This window comes from Pelobates fuscus, chromosome 5 (assembly GCF_036172605.1).
Source record: "Pelobates fuscus isolate aPelFus1 chromosome 5, aPelFus1.pri, whole genome shotgun sequence".
Taxonomy (NCBI): domain Eukaryota; kingdom Metazoa; phylum Chordata; class Amphibia; order Anura; family Pelobatidae; genus Pelobates; species Pelobates fuscus.
This window is the reverse complement of record NC_086321.1, coordinates 38,029,248-38,053,019: the sequence shown is the minus strand read 5'-3', so window position 1 is coordinate 38,053,019 and position 23,772 is coordinate 38,029,248. Positions and strand designations below refer to the sequence as shown.

General features: G+C 41.3%; 1 protein-coding gene across 1 annotated transcript in view; it reads left to right on the top strand.

Annotated features, from left to right (window-relative positions):
* The first annotated feature begins 10,882 nt into the window (after positions 1-10,882).
* The window catches only part of LOC134612409 (V-type proton ATPase subunit S1-like protein), a 33,211-nt gene continuing 20,321 nt past the window's right edge, over positions 10,883-23,772 (top strand). The window contains exons 1-2 of the mRNA XM_063456760.1: positions 10,883-11,013; positions 22,745-22,791. Coding sequence (XP_063312830.1) covers positions 10,922-11,013; positions 22,745-22,791 — 139 coding nt within the window. The 5' untranslated portion in view covers positions 10,883-10,921. The remainder of the gene's footprint in view (positions 11,014-22,744; positions 22,792-23,772) is intronic.

Genomic DNA, 23,772 nt, shown 5'->3' with positions numbered 1-23,772 from the left:
CCAGCGGGGCTGCCCGGAGATGTGCCTGATCAGACACAGCACAGCGAGGACAGAGTTACCGGCTCATTTTACACATTACACTGTTACATTCACACTATCCGAGCTCTGTCTGGTGTGCGCACAGGGGAGACTCGATTTTAGTGCAGATTTCGTGGATTTAGTGTTTGGAGGTTACAGGCAAATAAGTGGACGGATCAAACCAGGGAAAGAAAAAACTACATTTCCCGTGATGCTGCGCGCCAGAAAGGTCCTTTACATTAACACCTCCCACGCAGGTGGCTTCTTCCTGCAGTCATAGAAGATAGCTCAGTGTCTCAATGCTAGTACACAGACAGCATGTATAGTAATAATAACTGTACAGGCATACCCCACTTTAAAGTACACAATGGGACCAGAGCATGTATGTAAAACGAAAATGTACTTAAAGTGAAGCAATACCCTTTTTTCACTTCCCAATGCATGCACAGCATTGCAATAGTAATTTACAGGCATAACTGATACTGCAACTGCAGGTTTCCTGTGATTTTATTTCCAGTGATTTATTTAATGATTTCCAGTGGGCTTTTATTCAGTTAAAACAAACAGTAAAAATAAAAAATCTCATTCCAGATTGTGCCATTCATCTTTAATGTCTTACCCATCTGACAACCTTAAACTGGGAGGAAAAGTAAAATAAACCTGCTCACTGGACCATTTTCTGTCAATACATTGTAATTTTGTATTTGTTAGCAGCTTAGTTTAGAAACACCTCTTCATCATCTTAAAGGACCACTATAGGCACCCAGACCACTTCAGCTCAATGAAGTGGTCTGGGTGCCAGGTCCATCTAGGATTAACCCTGCCTGCTGTAAACATAGCAGTTTCAGAGAAACTGCTATGGGTAAAAATGGGTTAATCCAGCCTCTAGCTGTCTCATTGATTTTCACAGTGAGAAGACGCCATGGTCCATAGGAAAGCATTGCGAATGCTTTCCCATGAGACTGGCTGAATGTGCGCGAGTCCCCAGCGCAGAGGGAGCCCGACGCTGGAAAAAAGGTAAGGGATTAACCTCTTCCTCCCCCCAGAGCCCATCGGGAGGGGGGCCGTGAGGGTGAGGGGGACCCAAGGACCCTATAGAGCCAGGAAAACGAGTATGTTTTCCTTGCAAAATAGTGGTCCTTTAGGCATTTATGGTTTGACTTTGAATTCTCAGAATTATGGCTAATGCAGCTAAGCTGCTAAGTCATAGTTATAGAAAATGGCAGGGTACCCTTTCACTGGATGGCGCCGATTGCAGAATATGGACAATGTAGGCATTATAAATTTTAGATGATTAACCTGTGCCATGTCAGAAAGTGTCCCAATGACACTGAACTGAGCTGCTCCAGGCGAGAATAGAACCTTCCATTTACTGTTCACTAGCAAACAGAAGAGGCACGGGAATGTCTTTACTCGTAAGGCACCTTTAAGTACCTTTAAGTACACTCGCGGGTATGTCTGTACTCACGAGTGTATGTAAAGTGAGTGTATGTAAAGCGGGGTATATAGTAATAACTGGATATAGAACACTGTATAGTAATAACTAGATACTAATTACTATGATGGACTGGATAATAATAACTAGATATATAGCACTGTATAGTAATAATTGTATATTAATAAATAGATATATAGCACTGTATGATAGACTGGATACTAATTACTTGATATATAGCACTGAGTGATGGACTGTATAGTAATAACTACATATATAGCACTGTATGATGGACTGTATAGTAATAACTGTATACTAATTACTAGATATATAGCACTGTATGCCGGACTGGATACTAATACCCAATCATTGATTATGGGGATGTAGTATATGCACCTGCACCGCAAATCCACCTTAATAAATTCAACACATTGTATAACTCGTTCTGCCGCTTTGTGCTACAATGTAATTACATGACCCACCATTGTGACATGCTAAAAAAAAACTAAACTGGCTCTCGCTGGAATCCAGACGCACCTTTCATCTTTCCAGAATTGTGTTTAAGAGCTTTTCTGGGAAGCTCCCCCCCTACCTGAGCAGAATGCTCTCCTCGGCCGTTACCACCTCCTATAACATCCGATCCAGTACCAGCACTTTAGTTAGTCTACCTCAATACAAAAAGAAAGTGGCCCGATCCTCATTTTTCTACAGAGCACCGCAATTGTGGAACGACCTCCCGCACAATTTAAAATCTTCCCTAAGCCTAAAGTCCTTTAAGAGATCCCTCTCTACATACCAAAAACAGAATGCACCTGTCATGGTTGATTATATATTTCCTACCTGTTCTATGTAAAATTTTGTATATATTGTGTATTAATATTGTTTTTGTATTTTATTGTACCCTAATGTATCAATGCAATGTTTTGTGGACCCAGGACATACTTGAAAACGAGAGAAATCTCAATGTATCCTTCCTGGTAAAATAGTTTATATATAAATAAATAATATATTGCACTATATGATGGACTGTATAGTAATACCTGTATACTAATTACTACATATAGAGCACTGTATGTTGGACTGTATAATGGATGTGGATATCTTGCATTGTGTTACACTGGAAATATACAAGACAATTTGTATAAAAAATATTAAAATTGAAAAAGTTTATTAGTTGAACATAAATTAAATTGCATCCTTGTTTATGGTGACTAAACCACAGAGCAAATATTATTATTATTATTATTATAATATTAGTATTGCATTTACTGCTCATTATTATTGTGTTTTTTTCTGCTGTAGCCTTAGCTGAGATTGTAATATTGCAGTTTACTTGCCATTGTTACTTATCTCAGCTAGTCTAAATATGCTCCATTCTATGAAGTTAATAGTATTTCTTGGCTTTTTTCTGTTTCACTTGTAATCACTGCCCCACTGTGCAATATTCTGGATTTATTTGTACTCTTCCACTTTTTTGGGGGCTCAATGTAATTGGGTTGACTATATAAATTTAAATGTATTAAAAACATGCAAACAAATTAAATATATACAAGGGAAGGAGCGGTGACGTGCGTATAAGCCACGTCTTGCGGTTGAAGAAAGCCGTTGGGCGGATCAACTGAAGCGTGGGAGGACAGTGACCACAGGCGGTTCGCGGCAAGTATTAGCCAGCGAAATACTACCTGCTGATCATGTGGGGCTCTATTTCCCTGATAATATTTGGTGCAACATGAGACAGATAAGCTTACGGAATGTCCGGATATTCCCCCAGGGACTTTGCCAAGTTAGATAGAGAAGTGCTGAATATGAATGTCTTGAAGCACAACTCAAAAAAATAAAACAAGAAATTCATACTATCTCTTTAAACTTTAAAGAAGAATTGCACAACTTGAGTAACAAATTCACTGCTCTAGAAGAAAAAGTTGATCACTCACTTTTACAAAGTGGCATACAGGATGATAAAATAAGAGTATTGGTACGAAGAATAGAACATCTAGAAGCAAAAGTAATAGATAATGAAGACAGAGCTTGCAGGAACAACATCAGGGTTAGGGGAATCCCTAGACGTGCAATTCGTTTCGGTCAGAATATGTATTCGGACGAATTTCAGGCAATTCGGACATTCGGGTACTTCCGAATGTCCGAATTGCCGAAGTACCGAATTGCCGAGGTCCCAAAGTTCCGAAATTACCGAATTTCTGAAGTGCCGAAGTTTCGAAGTGCTGAAGTGCCGAAGTTCCGAAGCACAGTATTGCCTAAGTACTAATATACCTAATATACTAATATATGAAAGAAGAAGAATGTTACATTGTATACAATTTTAAATAAAAAGTATACAAACATAGCCAGGTTTCACCTGTAAGCATTTGCAACACTTACAACAATCAAGTAACCTACATTCATATAAAATGTAAGTTACTTAGCCAGTCAGTGTAATGACAGGAATGAATAAGTAGATAACTCCCTAATTCCCACGGTATTAGGGAGCTATCTACTAAAAGGCTTAAAGACCTAGATTGGTCTTTCAGCCAAATTTACTAATACTAAGTAAAGATTACTTAGTATTAGTAAATTATGCCCCTACTCGCTATACCGCGAGTAGGGGCATGTCTATTAAACAGTGAGCAGTTAAAAAAAAAAACTTTTAAACTAAAGGGGGGACCAATTGCCACCCCCGCGCCCCTTTAGTGGGGTGGGGGCCAGGGGGAGGACATTAGGTCCCCCCCCTTATTAGTATTTAGGGCCCCCACCCGCCGCTCAGGGGTGGGGGCCAGGGGGAGGACATTAGTCCCCCCCTTATTAGTATTTAGGGCCCCCACCCGCCACTCAGGGGTGGGGGCCAGGGGGGAGGACATTAGGTCCCCCCCCCTTATTTGTATTTCGGGACCCCACCCGCCGCTCAGGGGTGGGGGCCAGGGGGGAGGACATTAGGTCCCCCCCTTATTAGTATTTAGGGCCCCCACAGGCCACTCAGGGGTGGGGGCCAGGGGGGAGGACATTAGGTCCCCCCCTTATTAGTATTTAGGGCCCCCACCCGCCGCTCAGGGGTGGGGGCCAGGGGGAGGACATTAGGTCCCCCCCCTTATTATTATTTAGGGCCCCCACCCACCGCTCAGGGGTGGGGGCCAGGGGGGAGGACATTAGGTCCCCCTTATTAGTATTTAGGGCCCCCACCCGCCGCTCAGGGGTGGGGGCCAGGGGGGAGGACATTAGGTCCCCCCCCTTATTTGTATTTCGGGACCCCACCCGCCGCTCAGGGGGGAGGACATTAGGTCCCCCCCTTATTAGTATTTAGGGCCCCCACCCGCCGCTCAGGGGTGGGGGCCAGGGGGAGGACATTAGGTCCCCCCTTATTAGTATTTAGGGCCCCCACCCGCCGCTCAGGGGTGGGGGCCAGGGGGGAGGACATTAGGTCCCCCCCCATCATTTTACTTAAGGGCCCCCACCCGCGGGGGGGGCTATTTTGTATTTATTTTTTTAAAACAGTGAGCAGCCACAGGCTTCTCACTGTTTACTAGACATGCCCCTACTCACGGTATAGCGAGTAGGGGCAACATTTACTAATACTAAGTCATTTTTACTTAGTATTAGTAAATTTGTCTGAAAGACCAATTTAGGTCTTTCAGCCTTTTGGTAGATAACTCCCTAATACCGTGGGAATTAGGAAGTTATCTACTAAGTGGCTGCAATAGAAGTCCCGAAGTGCCGAAGTCCCGAAATTCCGAAGTGTCGAAGTGCCAAAGTTGCCGAAGTTCCGAAGTGCCGAAGTTCTGAAGTGTCCGAATTTCCGAAGTGTCGAACTGCAGAAGTGCTGAAGTGCCGAAGTTGACGAAGTTCCGAAGTGTTGAAGTGCCGAATTGCCGAAGTGTCGAACTGCCGAATTGCTGAAGTGCCGAAGTTCCGAAGTTGACGAAGTTCCAAAGTGTTGAAGTCCCGAATTTCGGAATGCCGAACCGAACCGAAAATTTTCCCCATGCACATGCATAGGAATCCCTGAAAATTTATCACAAACAAATTTGGAGGAATTTTTCATATTCTTGGGTTTACACCCAGGTATTCATCCATATGGTATTGAGAGAGCGCACAGGATTATAAAGGCTAAGGGTCTACCGGACCATATCTCTAGAGAAGTAATAGTCTACCTTCACTCGTTTGCTTTCAAAGTCAAGATTACCACGGCATTAAAGTCCAAGTCTCTTAAGGACTCTCATTTTTTTTTTATATTAAAATCTTCAATGATCTATCAATATCTATTAGAACCGGATAAAAGGCATTTACAGCACATACTTTGAAATTGAGAAGCAACGTTATACGTTATACATGGATGTTTCCAGCTGGACTGAGAATAACTTACAGAGATAAAATGGAGTTGATCAAGGATGTGAAAAGCCTACAGCATTGGCTTCAGACCAATGACATTGCCCGATCGAGTGGAAGATCTTGGTGGTAGACACACCGGACTAAGTGGCAATTATGTGATTTACCGAAATTGGTTTTTATTTATCATGCAGCGGCTCACTGGATGGGCCTTCAAATAGGATATAATTGTGCTTTTTTTTTTTTTTTGCTACTGAACTTTAGTTAACTCACATGGAAACTTTAGCTATTTCTAACACACAAAGTTTACTACTTACCAACACTGGGGGTAATATAGGAACTTTTACGGCTCTCTCAGTCTGTTAAACAAGACACTTTAATCGTAAGCATATATGTTTTTTCTATCACACAATATATATCAAACTGCAATATAGTACAAGGTGTAAAGTTAAGCAGCTTGGTCTAACCAAGATTGATTATTATAACACTACGATAAACATGTAAAAGAATTGACACTAACTGTGATATATAGTCGGGTAACCGTTATTATTTTTCAGGGTTAAAAATTATAAGTATGTTATACATCCACTTATTATATTCACTCTCATTGAGAAATAATATCACTTTTATAGGCCCACATATAAGGGCAAACGTCAAGGGGACAGAGGTTCAGGAAGTAGGATCGAATGGAGAGTATTGTTTCTAAATCAATATTGTATATTATCTAATTCAAATGTCTAAATTACAGTAGCAATGATTGATGGTATATAGAGGTTCCTTGATAAACCTTTTATATATATATATATATATATATATATATATATATATATATAAACTGCAAATGTCCCGCACTCAATGTACCGGTCTTGTGCTTGCCTCGGTGCTGCCTCAGCCTTCAATATATACAGATGAAAAGAGTGCACTCTTTTCATCTGTATATATATATATATATATATATATATATATATATATATATATATTGAAATGATTTAACAGATCTAAGAGTATCAGGGATATACACTGAACAAAATTATAAACGCAACACTTTTGTTTTTGCCCCCATTTTTCATGAGCTGAACTCAAAGATCTAAGACTTTTTCTACGTACACAAAAGGCCTATTTCTCTCAAATATTGTTCACAAATCTGTCTAAATCTGTGTTAGTGAGCACTTCTTCTTTGCCGAGATAATCCATCCACCTCACAGGTGTGGCATATAAAGATGCTGATTAGACAGCATGATTATTGCAAAGGTGTGCCTTAGGCTGGCCACAATAAAAGGCCACTCTAAAATGTGCATTTTTATCACACAGCACAATGCCACAGATGTCGCATGTTTTGAGAGAGCATGCAATTGGCATGCTGACTGCAGGGATGTCCACCAGAGCTGTTGCCCATGAATTGAATGTTCATTTCTCTACCATAAGCTGTCTCCAAAGGCGTTTCAGAGAATTTGGCAGTACATCCAACCGGCCTCATAACCACAAACCCCGTGTAACCACAGCAGCCCAGGACCCCCACATCCAGCATCTTTACCTCCAAGATCGTCTAAGACCAGTCACCTGAACAGCTGCTGCAACAATTGGTTTGCATTTTCTCTACCTTTGTTTTTTTTTTTTTTTTTTAAAGGATTGGTAGTCTCCCTGTTTCATGTGGCACCACAGTGTAGATCTTTCAAAGGTGTGTTCCTTTTCTGTGCTTAAAATCACTTTTGTACATTGACCTCTGACATCCTGCTCCTAAGTGATGTTTTTTCCTGACTCCTGACCTTCAGCTTGACTCTTTACCTCGCTCCTTTGCTGCCAGCCCTGACCATTAGACTGCCTATTACCACCTCCTGTCTGCTGCTTTCTGACTTCTTCGCTTCCTCTGTAAATAAAGGTACCCATGCCCTCATAGATCTCCCAGGTTCCTGTATCATTATTAGGCACCTGGGAAGGTCCTGTTAGCAAGGGCTTGCCGTTCCACTGTAACCGAGTTCCTCTCTAAGCAAACCAACCAGTAATAAGCTGTACACTGTGGAGCTCGCAGAAACTATAAAGGCTATAGTTGCACTTATTCAACAGGTGACAGCAATGACTCAATAAGTTTTGCAATCCAGCCAAACTACCCTTCTCATATGTGTGCAACAGAGGGCTGAATCCACACCACTACCTGCTTCTCCACCTGCCTCAGCTCCTACTCCTGCTATCCCAATGCCAGATAGATTTTTTGGTAAAAAATCTAAGAAAATTCATCACCACCTGTGAACTATTGTTCACTTTAAAACCATGCACCTACCCAATTGAATATATTAAGGTACGCACTGCTATCACATTACTATTAGGTCAACCACAAACTTGGGCTCAACTACTTCATACCAACATTCCTCAACTGGCTTCATGGGAATCCTTAATTTCTGCTATGCAAGTTCTATATGATGATCCCTTAAGTACATCCACTGCACGCAAAGCCAAGCTGTTCCTGCGGAAAAAAAAAACTGTAGATGACGACATCACAGAATTCAGGGAGGTGGCCTGAAATACAGTTTACAATGAGATTGTTCTCATATAACAATATTGTGTAGGACTATCTGAACTATTGAAAGACGAGTTGGCTAGACTAAGCATTCCGCCCTCTTTTGATCCTGTTTGTTTCCCAATTTGGACAGAGGCTTTCTGAAAGGTTGAAAGAGCCTTCTCCACCTCGACTCCCTGCTCAAACCAATACTACTTCCCCTCACATACCTCGGAGGAACCTATGCAAATAGGGTTGTTTCACAGGGACTCTGTCTCTACTGTAGAAAAGCAGATCATTTATTGTGAAACTGCCCTGCTTGTCCGACTCCACCTTTGGGTTAACTAAACATAGCCTTCACCTCCTGGAACCTCACAGCTCCATCAGTTTTCGCTTACGCTCAGCTCAGGAGCTAGTGGCTTGATTAAACCAGTGCAAATTCTTGGATTCTTATCCACACATAAGAATCCGTATCCCCATCAGTTATATTTGGTTGATGGGACTTCTCACAAACCTGAATCTATACTCCTGTAGACTGAACCTATTCGCCTTCTCATTGGCCAACATACCAGGACTATACACCTGGATATAGTCCCATCCCCAATATTCCCACTTATATTGCGACTGCCTTGTTTCAGGCTCACAACCCCTCTATTGACTGGAACAAGGGAACTATTACATTCTCTTTCGAGTCCTGCACCGCCAAATGTTTAACTATTGGTCCTACAAATCTCCTTGCCAAATCTACTGCTCCTCCTGTTTCTTTGCCTAACCCCATGCACCACTCCAACAAATGTTCTCCATTCTTTGTAAACTACAGTTATTATTTATTGTGACTCCCATACCTACGATGCCCTACGACTGTACCTGACATCGCTCAAAGATGAAATAAGTTCAGAAAACAACAACACCTATTACATCAAAACCTGGTAGCTGCATAACAACGCTATAAGAGGCATGCTGACACCAAGAGATCTCTAGCTCCTACCTATGAGCCAGGAGACTCATACAGGGCAAATGCGTATTCTATGTGGCTCTCCACATAGAATATGTATTTGTCCTGTACCTCTGACCACACTCTTTAAGTTAACCAAGGATCTCAATCCTGCCACATTACACTTGGACTTTGCAGCCTCGTATAAGGTCCATCCAGTGTTCTATGTGTCCTTTCGACATCCTGGTTGGCCAACCCAAGTTCGCACCCTGAGGTCATGTCTGTGCAGGGGTCCCTGTCACGTAGACCGCCTGCACTTACCTGCTCCAGAGTGCATCCGAGGAGCAGGTCTACCAGGGCTGCCACTGCAGGACTGCTACCAGCAGTCTGGTCCAGTGTTCTATGTTGGTGACAGTCTCCGCAATGGCAGAGCCGCAGCAAGATGGCAGCCGCCATGCAGATTTCCGGCGGCGTGTGGAGCCTCTCAGGACAGAGTGGAGGAGGACAGGTTGGAGATTCCCTGATGCAAACAATATGGGGGCTCCGCCTACAGTGAGGTAGGGGCTGGTAACATGACATGCTCTCTCTATAAATTCTCAAACACTGCACTTGGTCAGTGCTTGGCTGTTCTTGTGCTTGCCCCAGCCTCCTAGCATCCTGGTTCCTGTTCTTGATTCTTGTTCCTGGTTCCTGATGCTTGTTCATGATTACCTGTTCCTGATTTCCAGTAAATTTCTCGGCTTCTGACCTTTGACTTTGACCCGGTCCACGCTACTTGTCTCTGACTTTTGATCTCTGTCATCCTACTCCCAATTCATGGATTTCATGGCTTTTGACCTTCAGCTTGACTCTTGACTTTGATCCTTTGTTGCCAGCCCTGAACATTGGGCTGCCTAGTTGTTTATCCGTGCATACATTTCTTTCCTGGTGGGACTCAGGATGGGATGGTTTCCCAAAAACCCAATGTTTTATATAGTGCAGACACAGAATTCCTTTCAACATATTTTACAGAACAGATGTCACCATCAAACCTTCTATCCCTGATGTAGAGAAGGCAACATTCAGTTAACACAACCCCCTAAGCCAGTGGTTCTCAGCTTTTTTGGACCAAGGTACACTTCAATAAGAGAAACATTATTACAACACACCAACCTTATTTCCCTTTTACCTTTTGTCAATAAATGATGAATTCCCTTGAAGCCCTGCTAGAGATATGTACATACTACTAGACAAGCTGACTTATAAATAAATAACTGCTCGATGGGAATGGATAGTACAAATAACAGGCAGTCAATGACCTTTTACCAAAACGTAGAAAAAAAAATAATATAAAGTAGGTGGGAAAAATCTTCCATATCCGAACATTAGACACGATACATTAAAAACAAAACGTTAGCATCAACTACAGACAAAATTCTAAATAGGAAAAAGGTTTCAATAAGGAATTCATAATACAAGGTAAGAGATGATGAATATAAAAAGAAAATAATGCACAGTTCATTGCACACAAAATGAGCTAATTAATGCCCAAGAAGCTGTCTAGAATTATGTATGCAGTGTTAACAAGAAGCTGGTATTGTGACATTGTACCTGCTACTCAGATGGATTGCATCCTATTGGGTTAATCTTGTCACATGCCAAGTGCGATGGGAAGGTCAAATCATTCTTTCTGCTTCCCCAGATTAACAAATGCATTTGATCTGAAAAGGTTTGCGAGCGCTCAATGGAAAATAATAGAATTTATCTTCTTCTAGCTATTTTAGGAATACTGTTTCTTAGCTCCAAGAAGCTGGTTTCTGCAAAACTGCATGACAGGTGAGCATGTGCAATTATTGAACATTTTGCTTGCATATTGTTATTATATTGTCAGCACCTTTGCTAAATTGTAAGCTAATTTTCTTTAGCAGGGCTTCCTCCAACTCCTGTTTATATTCAGTTTAACTTGTTTTTTATTTCTCATTTGACTGTTTTATTTTTTTTTTTTTAACATGCCTATTGTACAGCGTTGTGGAATATGGTGGCGATATAGAAATGCTACTTTTACTAATTATACTATTGTTGTAACTATAAAAAAAGACTGAAAATATAATTGATTCTAAATGATCCTGGCCAGAATAAAACATATTGGATTCAGAGTAATATCTAAATGAAGAAAGTTGAACCTTTTTGCATTTTGTGTTTTCTAAATACGGTATTACAATATAATGGTACAGTATCGAATAGTGATGGTTATATAGCAAAGGGTACTAATGTAATCAGCTCTTGATTTATTAGAATTTCCCCATATAAAGTTTTTGTTTATTGCAGAATGTTGGGGTGTCATTGTTTGATGAACTATCCCAGCTGTGGAAGTTTCAGAGGCATATTCACTAAACTGTAAATAATATAATGCATCAAGCAATCAATCTAGCTCATGCTTCAGTAAATTTACATTGTTGAGGTTTTCGCTCGCTTAGACTTAGTTTAAATTAGTGACATTATTATTATTTGCAAGTGCCAGTTACATAAAATATCCTGATTACAGCAGACATAGTAGGAATCAAATCTCTGGATATAGGGCAGTACGAACATGTGGCGATTCTTCTAATCTTCTATTAAGAAGACTTTGGGTCAGTAACGCTGTAAGCCACAATACGTTTATACTTATGCATACAGCACATATTTAATTAGCGGAGTATTAGCCTGTTACAAAATAGCTTGATGCTTAAAAAAAGAGATACGTCGAATGAACATACACGTGCATCAATATGATATATTTTAGTAATTCTGTTTGATGGAATGTTTAAAGAGGAACGCTTGCTTTTCTCTTCGTGTTGTACTTCCTCTTTCACGTACTCTATTGGGGTGCGATGTACAACAGGCGTAAGTATTAAACTCACTTCCACTGCACCTACAGGTGATCGGTACCACTTTCTTTCGAAGATGCTCCTTATGCAACTTCTGTGTTTCTCTGGGCATGCGCATATGGTCCTAGTCCATAAACTTTTTGAATTTGCATCTTATGCCAGGCAATGCCACTGCAGATTTACAGTGAGTACAGATCTATAATAATGAAATGGTCACTCCAACCCTTGTAATAAAAATGCCCTTTTACACTATAAATGCCCTATGTGGAATAACTAATAGACCCCCCCCCCCCAGCCCCCACTGTAAAACCTGTAAATAAAAGTATTTCAATTTACCTTAATGCAGCGCTGGGAGAAGCGCCCGACACTGATCTTCCATGTCTCGTTATGACATCACTCGTCACTCCCACAGTCCAATTTCATAGGCTTCTCATAGATAACACATTAAAACAAGTAATTACATTTTAGCTATTAGTTGTGCAGGAGGTGGGGGGAGCCCACAGTGATACGGAGAGGGGGTGCTCTTCTTGCAAGGTAGATTATCACGTCTATCTGCAGCGCGCAGTGCATGCTGACGACAGACGTAAAATATACACAGAATTAACATTAGGCAACTTGGAAAAGCATTCTTGGCTGGGGGTGCAATTACCCCTTCCCCCTCCCCAGCACACAATTAAAAATTCTAATGGATATGTTGTGTTTCAAGCACAAACACTGCACATACATGTTCCCACGACTATGACCACTTCAAATCACTGAAGTGGTCATAGTTATTCTAGTAACCCCTTTAAATAATAATGGAGGACAATGTAAACACATTATAGCACAACTAATAGCTAAAATGTAATTTGTTGTTTTAATGTGTTCTTTGAATATGTCAAAATATTGAAAATGTGTTTGTTGAATGTGTTCTGTATTTTTGTTAATTGTTAAAAATAAACTGTTTACAATTTTATTTATGAAAGCATATATATAATATACCACTAATGCTGCATAGCACATCATCTTACCTTTACTTACAGAGCCCTTGTTTCCTTGTTTCTAAACAATGATTTGCTCATTCAACCGGTTCTTTTTATGACCTTACTCCCCACCTCATTCATAAAATATTCACTCTCCCACTTACATGACATTTTACATGCTTGGAACACACTTTTACATCCCACCCCCTCACCATCTTCATATACTCTCTCAAACCTCAGCTGTAGATTATTTTGCTTATCTGAACTTTCAATCAATTCTAATTGTCCTTCATGTTTCATCGCTTCTTTCCATTTTAGATTTGGGCTGAGCTGTCAAACCTGCTGCGTTGGCATTTTTTTTTCTGCCAATCTTTTTGTTGTTATTGTTATTATAACAAAGCAATATGGCTCACTAATGGAGGAACTGGAAATCATTATGGAATACAGATGATGTAGTAGGTGGTGCTGGGGCTAGTTTCTGGGCATTCCTCTTGATCTTGGTGTATGGTGGTGGTTGACATGTAGGTGGACCAGGAGATTGGAGAAAGATACATATAGGTCTGTGTGAATGTAAATGCACTGGAAGATGGAAAGGATCGCGAAGACTGGTTTCATGAAACAAAGTTATGATGGGCAACAAAACTGAAAACAAAGTTTCGACCTCCAAGCTAACACCAAAGGCACATAATTAACCACAGATACAAGTGAAATTGCATACACTTAGTTGAATGAACCGAACAAGAGACAAACAGGGTACCAAGAAGTAGCCCGAAAATACACCACAGACAGTATTAAAGTATTAGTAGTAAAGTAGTAGTAAAGTATTAGAATATGCAGAAATGTTAAAGTATTGTAATAACTTTCAAAAGTCTCATATATACTAAAGAAACTTCTGCATGAGCACAAGTATAGAGTACACTCAGGCAAATATAATATATAGCATATGTACATAACAAACTATTATCTTGCGTAATAGGGACACTCTGTAGATGAAAAACCAGATAAAGTGAAAAGGTGCTTAATGCCAAAATAGTACTATAGATATTAATACAATTACTGCATGTGAAAAAAATACAAAAATACTATCAATACTTAATTGGATCACAGACCAAAAGAAAAAGTACTGTTGCTAAAACCTTAGGTATCAATTTTAAGTACAAGGTCAGTGCAGTGAACTAAGAACTGAAAACATGCTAAATAAACCAAACAAAATGTAAAGTGCTAGAACCTAGTATTTTGTACATCCAATAAATTGACTATGCTGATTTAATAAAATAAATATGTAATATCACTAGTAGAAAGTGCAATATACCACTACACCCACTTTATTTGAGACTTTATGTTATCAAGGAAGGTATAGGAAGGGGCTTACTACAGACATCTATACTGAACTTTGCTCGACCTCTAAAGCTTAGGGTCCCTTGCGATATGTAGAACAGTGGGAGAGGGACCTCGGGGAGGAGATTGAGGGTGATGAGTGGCAGGATATGTGGGAGGCAGCGGCAAAGGTCTCGGTATGTGTGGCACACCACTCCAGTGCAGTTATATAGGATGGGTGTACAACTCATGGATGATTGTTGGCGTGGATGTGGGATGAGGGGAACATACCCTCATATGTGGTGGTTTTGCCCCACTCTGGCACAGTTCTGGGGGGATATCAGACAATTGCTTAGGGAGTTCTTTCAAAAACCGTTTGAGCTGGATCCCTGGCTTTTCTTACTTTCCAAACCCCAGGATGTAATAGAATAACTCTGGCAGAGAGACGAGTAGTTGTGTCACACTGGTTACAGCCCTCCCCGCAACCGATAGGAGGGCTGTAACCAAAAAGGTAGAAGAAAATCATCTAATGGACCAATTGACGGCAACAGTACATAACATCCTCCCCTCATTCTATAAAATATGGGAACTCTGGCACGAGTATATGGATAAACTTTAATAGCCATTTCTGTGCAAGGTAGATTCATCTAGGATTTACTGAGAACCACTATACTTAAGGACTTACATACAGGAGACGTCCTTGGATATGGCAGATCTAGGGAGAGGTAGAGACGGGGGAGGAGGGAGCTAGGATGGGGGAGGACTTTTACCCCCTGAACCAGTAAACAGAATCCCGAACCCCACCCCTGGCGAACGGAAAGCAAGGGGAAGGAAAGCACTCTGGAGGTGAAATTCACTCCCAGACACCCAGGACAGAGGCCCTCACTATTGCAGATAATTTTCACATAGGATACATCACTGGTATCCCTCGACTTCCTACTCCCTCCCTGCCCCCCCCCCCCACCTTCTTGTTACAGCTACATGTTCACTTTTTCTTGTTCATTGGTTGGGCCAGTACTTGTAGTTCCACCGCATAACTACCTACTACTAGCAAGTCTCTTATTATTATGTGCATACTTGTCAATAGCAAGTGGGTAGGGCAGGGCTGGTTAAATGGTTACAACCACTGTTACAGTATTTTCGTATATATTTATAAAAACCTTGTCGTTAGATATACAACTGTTACTACCGCCGGTTGGATACTATGATGTGATACTGTGGTTACACATGGGCTACCATATCTTACACTTTGTTGGAAAGTCGGATGTTATGGCCTTGTATGATATGATATTGTATTGAATTGTATAAGATGGCAATTTAAAATAAAGAATTAAAAAAAAAAAAGAAAGTGCAATATACATAACATATATACATAAGAAACTATTATCTTGCATAATAGGGACACTCTGTAGATAATAAACCAGAGATAAAAAGTGCTTAGTGCTAAAAAATATATTATTAAAAATGATTGCATGTGGAAATAATACAAAAATGCAATCAATACTTCATAAAGCATTGTTACATTGATAAAGGCACAGGGGTCTCAAAACATTTGTATTTTTACAGGCTCTTCTAGTAAATTTAGGTTTCACCAGTGGGCCTGATTAACTAAGCTGCACATTGTACTTATTCTGAAGCATGTCAGACTGATCCTTCATGTAAGGGCAGTCCGGAACAGAAATGCCAGTAAGTTCTCTCTGCGCGAGAGATACGGCGACCCCAGATGATCATTTCTGTCTTCTTTGGGCCTCGTCAGTGAGATGTAGCGGATACCCCTCCAGGCACGGGGTCCACGTCTGGATTACCCTTTTAACAAAAACAATGAATATGAAAACTCTGAAAACAGAAAAAAGCTTGGAGAAACTCTAAGAGTAACTTGCCCTTTGGTAAATCCCCACTCAGGTCTCAAAATAGTTTTTGCTCGCTTGTGCCATTAGAGAGAGAACATATTCTAAAGCATATCAGACTGATCCCACCCATAAGGGAAGTCCAGAACCCAAACCGCACTCATGCAGCTCATACAGTACAGAATCTTGTCCAGTATCCCACAAAGTCTAATTCACTGGTTGCTGCAATTGTCAAATTACTGTATATACTTTCTTTGCAAAGCTTTGTTTAGTGTTCTCTTGCATGTTATCGCCTATCCTTACGTGGTCAGTCCTGTGTGTGTTCCCCAGGGGTCAATTCCAGGGGAATTAACGCAAGATTTCCAACCACCCCAAGATAAGCGAAATGCCATGTTCGTTTAGCAAAGCGCAAGCAAATTTAATGGCACTCACACTGCTGCTGGTCTCTTGTCTATGGTGTTCCCACAAGTGGGATACCAAAGAACAAAATTGTACAGGATTACATGTGTGTCGAAGGGGCTTTTTGTGGTGAAATGTGTGTAAAGGGGTCTGTTTGTGGTGTACTTTGTAGCGTTAGGGGCTGTAGTTTGTGTCTGCGTACACATGTTTAAGGGCTGTAGAGATTCTGTATGTGTATACAGCCTGCAGTGTGTGAGTATATGTGTTTTGGGGTTGCGTTGTGTATCAAGGAGCTGTACTGTGTATGCACATTTATTGGGTTTGTGGAGTCTGTGTATAGGAGTAAAGCGTGTATATATGGGTCAAATGTGTATGTGTGTGGGGGTGAAGGTTGTATGGAGGTGAAGTGGGAAAGTATTGCATGTGTGTGTAAATGTTGATGTGTACTGTGTGTGTGTACCTTGTATATACTGTGCGTGCGTGTGTGTGAAGGAGTGTGTACTATGTGTGTGTGTATGTATGGATATAATGTGGAGTGGGATAGGGAGGGGAATTACTATTTTTATATTAATTATTTAAAAAATAAATTGCAGGGTAAGAACAGGGAGGGTGGCATTCAGATCCCTTCTGGTAGAGGCTGCTCTCTTGCAGCTCCATCACTTATGTTTATTGTCAGTTTCAGCAACGTTATGAAACTGTAAATGCAGGATCTCATGAAAGATATTAGATGTGGAGGTGCAGGCTTCCTAACGTAACAATTGGACACTTTCCTCCGAAAACCACATATATTAAGTAACACTAGTTAGCGTGCCAGCATTTCAGGCCTGGACTGCCCTTATGGACAGGATCAGACTAATATGCAAGTGCCAGTTAATCTCCCCTGCCAAATCATCCTCAGCTACAGGGCAACTTTCCACCTGATTAAAGAACTAAATCCCTGGAGTACTCAGATACTAGATAGGTTTTAATAAAGGAAAATCATCATAAATTCCTCAACAAACTTGACACTTTAAGCAAACCTTGGAATGATTTAGAATTATCCTGGTCGGGACAGGTAAACACTATCGAAATGATGGTACTGCCCAAAATGTTATAATTGTTCCACACCCTTGCCTTACCAAATCCAATTTTGAAAAAGTCTAAAATTCTCCTACCCAAACATGCCTGGAAATGCTGGCCGACCACAGGTGTTGCATGGGTCAATGAAGTTGATGATGAAATCAGGGATCTTTGGAGTTCCAAAACTGAACTGTTACTACCTATCTGATTTTAAAGCTACCTGGGAGAATCTTTCCATTAGAAAATGTGTATACATCTCCCCATATCTTGTAACAGCTCGTCTGACTGGTAAAAACACCTGCATCCTCTCTGCCACCATCGATTGCTACAGGCACCTTTATTTTCACTCCAGGTGTGGCACAAGTAGGCTAACTCATCCTTTATGTAATAGCCCTGCTTTCTGTATTGTGTCTTCCCACCCCTAACATCTCGCATGCATCCTGGGCCAATAGTGAAAACACCCAAATCACGCAACTCTTTAAGCTGGCAGGGGACAAACAGTTCCCGTATATCTAATCTGAATTTTCCCTCCCCTCTAGAGAAATTGTTCACATGCATGTGAATTATACTCATTCTCTCCTGTCAACACATGACACGAGTCACCTCTGTCTAATCCACAAATGGAACATAGGGTACAGTTTATTTGCACAGCTCCTTTCTGTAGCCAACTCCTAATTTATACAACTACAGGTCCCTGAGAGGTTATCTTATATGCAAGGTTAGGAAGTTGAGCTAGGGAAAACATTTGATGCTGCACAATGTCAAAAGTATTATTGAACATGCGTGCCTGCGGGGGGATGTCTCGGTGAAGGGCTAGCCCATGACATTGTGCTGTCTGAGTTCAAGGATGAAATGCTGCCCCCCGATAAAAAAACACTCCCACCAAAAAAACACACTCATATACACACACACACTCACTGACAGACACATACCCTCACTGACAAAGACACACTCACTGACAGACACACACACTCTCACTGACAGACACACACACTCACTGACAGATACACACACTCACTGACAGATACACACACACACACACACACACACACTCTCTCACTGACAAACACACACTCACTGACAGACACGTACACACTCTCACTGGTTTGGCACACCCATGTACCCATTCTCCGTACACACATATAACACTATGACATGACACACAGACACCTACATGTACACTAATATGCCTCACACACACTCACACCCGCTGGTGTGGGGGAACTGTTTGTGGGAGGGTGACAGTGTGGGGAACGCTGTTGGGAGCGATAACAGTGTTGGGGCTGAGTGTGTTGGTGACAGTGTGGAGGGTGGGGCAGTGTGTGTGTTTTGGTGACAGTATGGGGGCAGTGTGTGGGAGGATGACAGTGTGGATGGACAGTGTGTGTGTTGGTGACAGTGTTGGGGGGCAGTGGGTGGGAGGGTGAAAGTGCAGGGGGGCAGTGTGTCTGTTGGGGACAATGAAGGCAATTTCTGTGTGTTGGTGACAGTGTGGGATGGCAGTGTGTGTTTGTTGGTGACAGTGGGGGGGCAGTGTGTGTGTGTTGGTGACAGTGTTGGGGTAGTGTGTGTTGGTGACAATGGGGGGCAGTGTGTGGGAGGGTAAAAGTGCAGGGGGGTAGTGTGTGTTGGTGACAGTGGGGGCAATGTGTGTGTTGGTGACAGTGTGTGGCGGTAGTGTGTGTGTTGGTGACAGTGTGTGGAGGATGTTTTAGTGATAAGACTCCCCACATTGAAATACCTTTATTTTTAAAGTAATACGTTTCCTGGTGCAGAACTGCAGACCATGTGATGCGAGCACCCAGGGCATAGCCATAGTAACCGACTGGAGCTCACGAGACCTCTATAACATGGTCAGCAACCCTGCACCCTGCGGAGCTGCAGAGCGGAGGCACATGGGCAGACTGATTGGAGGGGCCCTGAACCCTGCAGCATATAGGGCAAACTGACAGGCCCCCTCTCAGTGTTGGGCCAGCGGTCACGGACTGAGGACCTAACAGGTCAGTCTGACCTAAGGTTATTTAGGTGACCACGCTAACACAGTCAGCATGAGTACTTAGGCGGGGGCACCTAAATCGCCTAATAAGAGAGCGGGCTCTGGCTGTTAAATAATGACAGGGGCAGCAAAATTTTGGAAACCGTACCCACATTTTTTTGGTCATGTTCTCTCCTCTTGCCCTTGTGTCCTTGTGGAACTTCCTCTGCTTACAGCACACTACCTACTGGATATGCTTCCATACATCTAACGGTGCACCTTGAGAATTCTGGTTATGCATTTCCTAATTTCAGCCAAATTGTGTATAGTTTCTGCTTGGAAATCTACTATACCTACTGATATCCTCATAGTCAGAGGCGGCTCTCTAATCAGGCGAAGGCATTGCATGGTCTGGGGCCTCGCAGCTGCCTAAATCGCCATAGGGCAGATTGACATGTCACGTCTTCCGTCTATGACCGAGGGCCCAACACAAGAGAGGGCCCAGCGGCTTGCCTATAATGCCGCCAGTTGTGAGGCCCCTCCAGTCAGTCTGCTCGGGAGAGAGCCAGCCTTCAGTCTGTAGCTCTGTCGGATTCGGAGCTGGAGACTGAGGTGTCTCGCAATTACCAACCATTACAGCAACGCTCTGGCACTTGGCAGAGCTGCAGACCGGATAGGGAGCCCACTGGACCACCAGGGATACAGCCTGCCCACCTGACCACCAGGTATACAGCCTGCCCACCGGACCACCAGGGAATCAATTTAATAAAAATATATTCATGACACCCTGCCCTATCACGGTCTCAGCTCCCCACCACCCCCTACCTGTCATAGCCCCCGTACCATCCCCTACCCTGTCATAGCCCCCCCTAACACCCCTTGCCCTGTCACAATCTCCCTCTCAATCCTGTCAGACTCACCTTCTCTTAAACTGACCCACTCACCCCCTTCACCCTGCCACACTCACCCTACCACATAAAACCTTACAATCCTGTCCTCCAACTGTGCCACATTCACCCAAACCTTGTCACACACAGGTAGACAATGCCAGATACACTCAGAAATATGTTACTATGTCACCATACCCCACAGTCGTGTATAAACAATTAGCATAATTGCTAATTAAATTTTTTATTTTTTTACTTTTTGTTGTAAATTAATTAAGTTTGCAAATTATGCCATAACTACACAGGGAGACACTGCTAGCCTCTGAACAATGAATACAGAGACTAGCTCTCTGTATCCAGCTCTGCAAGCTTGTCCTTCAATACAACTACAACACCTTACACAGACAATGCTTATACACTCAATGCAACCCCTATTTCATTTTTTACTTTGGGTGTTAGTGGGGGCCTCTTGTTTAAGTTTCACCTAAAGCCTCACAAAGTCTAGAGCGGACATTGCTCATAGTCATTGTATTTGTGTACTTACTGACATTGTTTAACCTTTGTGTTTGTAGCTCTGCTTAATGTTTCATCTGTCATTCACATCTTGTATGTATTTTATACTAGGTATAATTTCATATAAATTCATACATTGAAAATAAAGTGAACTGTGAATGCAAGGATGCCAGACGTTCTTACAGGATATTAGGTGGAAAATATGAAATGTATCACTGTTGCTGTTTTATTAGCCATCACTCACAATAGAACGGTACCAAGCATGTATAGAAATACCAGCTGGCATAGTACCATGACTTTCAGGAATGTTGCTTTGGGGCATTACATGAAATGAGCACCGTTTACCTCCTGAGTGAGTAATACTACCTGATAAGAGGACTTGACACATAATAACACCAATAAGCTTTTCTAACCAGATTCTGCTTAGTGATTAGGCCTCCGGTGATTTACCTAAGCCACTTTTCCTGCTTCTGTCGGCTAATGCAATTTACATTCACGATGATCCCCTTTACTGTACAAAATCCCTTTACAATTTGTTTTTCGCAAATTAAAGTACAGTGATGCATAATAATGGATTTGGATTTGAAACATGGTGTGAGACGTCTACTGCAGCTAAGAGCAATGTTTTAAAACCAAAGAAATATTAGTGCCACATGTGAAAAATATATGTTTTATTCAAATTGATTGCTTATGGTATTTTTAAAGTTATTTTTTGTTTTATACAATAATATGCTAGGCTTGTTTGTTTCTCTATTCCACATGTGAAAAAACTGAGTAAATGTAAAAGGTGAGCTGGCTCTAAACCCTCTGACATTTGAAATATTGATACCTTAATAATGGCTAAAAAGTATTCAAAAACTTCCACAGTTTGAGTGTTTGTCTGCAGTGCGCATCTGTGTGTTTGTCAGTGTGCATCTGTGTGTGTGTGTCTGGCATTATGTATTTTTGTGTAAGAGTATGTATTTGTATTTGTGTCTGGTATTGTGTATCTGCATATGTGCCTGACATTATATGTGTGTTAGAGTTTTTGTATCTTTTAGTATGTATGTCTGTGTATGTGTCTTGTTGATCATATCTGTATGGAGTGTCTGTGTGTGTCTGGCAGTTTTGCATCTGTCTGTGCTGTGTGTGTGTGTCTGTGGCACTATGTGTATTTGTGTAAGAGTATGTATCTGTATTTGTGTATCGTGTAGTGTGTATCTGCATATATGGCTGGCAGTACATGTGTGTAAGAGTTTGTATCTTATACTGTGTATGTCTTGTTGATCAAATCTGTTATCTGTAACCACTACAATAAGCTGTAATAGTTGGAATGCTTAGTGTCCCTTTAAATGCAATTCTTATTATGTTTATTTATAGAGCAACACCATGTTTCACAGCACTATACGAGTGGTGAATTAAAAAAACAAAAAAATTATGACAAGCAAATAAGTTTGATCGAATCAAGGGGGGAAGATGTCCCTGCTCTGTGAAGATTACAATCAGGAGAATAATTCACTTCTAATCCTAAGCAATCTGAGAAACAAATTAGCATCACATGCAGTATCTATAAAAGTCAATGTCACAAATTGGATTGCAACAAATGTGTCACTGTGTGGGACTATGACATATGTGTTATCTTCTAATGCGTGATGTTCTGAATTCTGTCTTCTAGATTTCGTGATTCTTAAAAACACAAATGCAAGAATGCTGACCTGATAATACTAACAAATATATTTTTTCTTATTTTTGTTCTTTTCAGCTATAATTCACAAAAACCTTCCGGAGAACATGTAGCCTTGCACTATGGTAAGCTGTTATTTTTTCCATTAGGAGTCTCTTTATTTATGTGGGCAGTCTATTAAATCAGTGCCACCAGGTTAGTACCCTACTCCAACAGTGAGCTGTGCATGCTGTGAATATCACACATGACTTAAATTAGATTAGGAAGAACATTAATGAAACAAATAAATACAAAATCTTACCTTGGAAGATTCTGAAACTGTACAATTTAGACATTCCGTGCCCAGGCCGACTGTAGATACAGATTCCATGACAGGAGAGCTGGGTATATGAAAGCAGAACAGGTACGAAATCATGAAATAGGTATGAAGGAGTAAAATATCGAGAATGGAGAGACACAGTCATGACTAATACATTAATATATAGGTATAGGAGAGAAATTACAAGAAGAGCAGGACCTACTCCCTCTAGATCAGGGGTTCCCAACCCAGTCCTCAAATACCTCCTACCGGCCCAGGATTTAGGGTTTACCCTGTTGTGTCTAATGTGCTTTTTGTGTTTTTTTTTCTAAAAAAAACTTAGGGGGGGGGGGGGAGGGGTACTTAAGGACTGGGTTGGGAACCACTGCTCTAGAGGAACACTAAAGTAACCGAAGTAGGAAATATAAAACTATGCAAGAAAGCTCAAACGTTATGAGAGAAACTAAATCCAGCATTTAGCTGCTTCTTACATAGTAACACATTAACATTTAGGAAATTGTACATATATTCTTAGTAGAATAATCTGGCTAGGGATTTTATTTGGGGAATAATGGAGAACTATGGCTGCAATGTGGTGGATTTGCGGAGATTGGAGATGGCTATACTGTGTGACAAATCCCAATTTAAATATATATATATAAAGGTTAGCAAGAATGTTGTGCCTGTTTAATTTGTTTTATTCTTTTATACTGTGTTAATGCAATGTTTAGAGTTATTGATGGCACAGTGGTACAAAAATATTTTGTTATTTTTTTGTAAATTAATTGGATGGATTAATACATGTTCT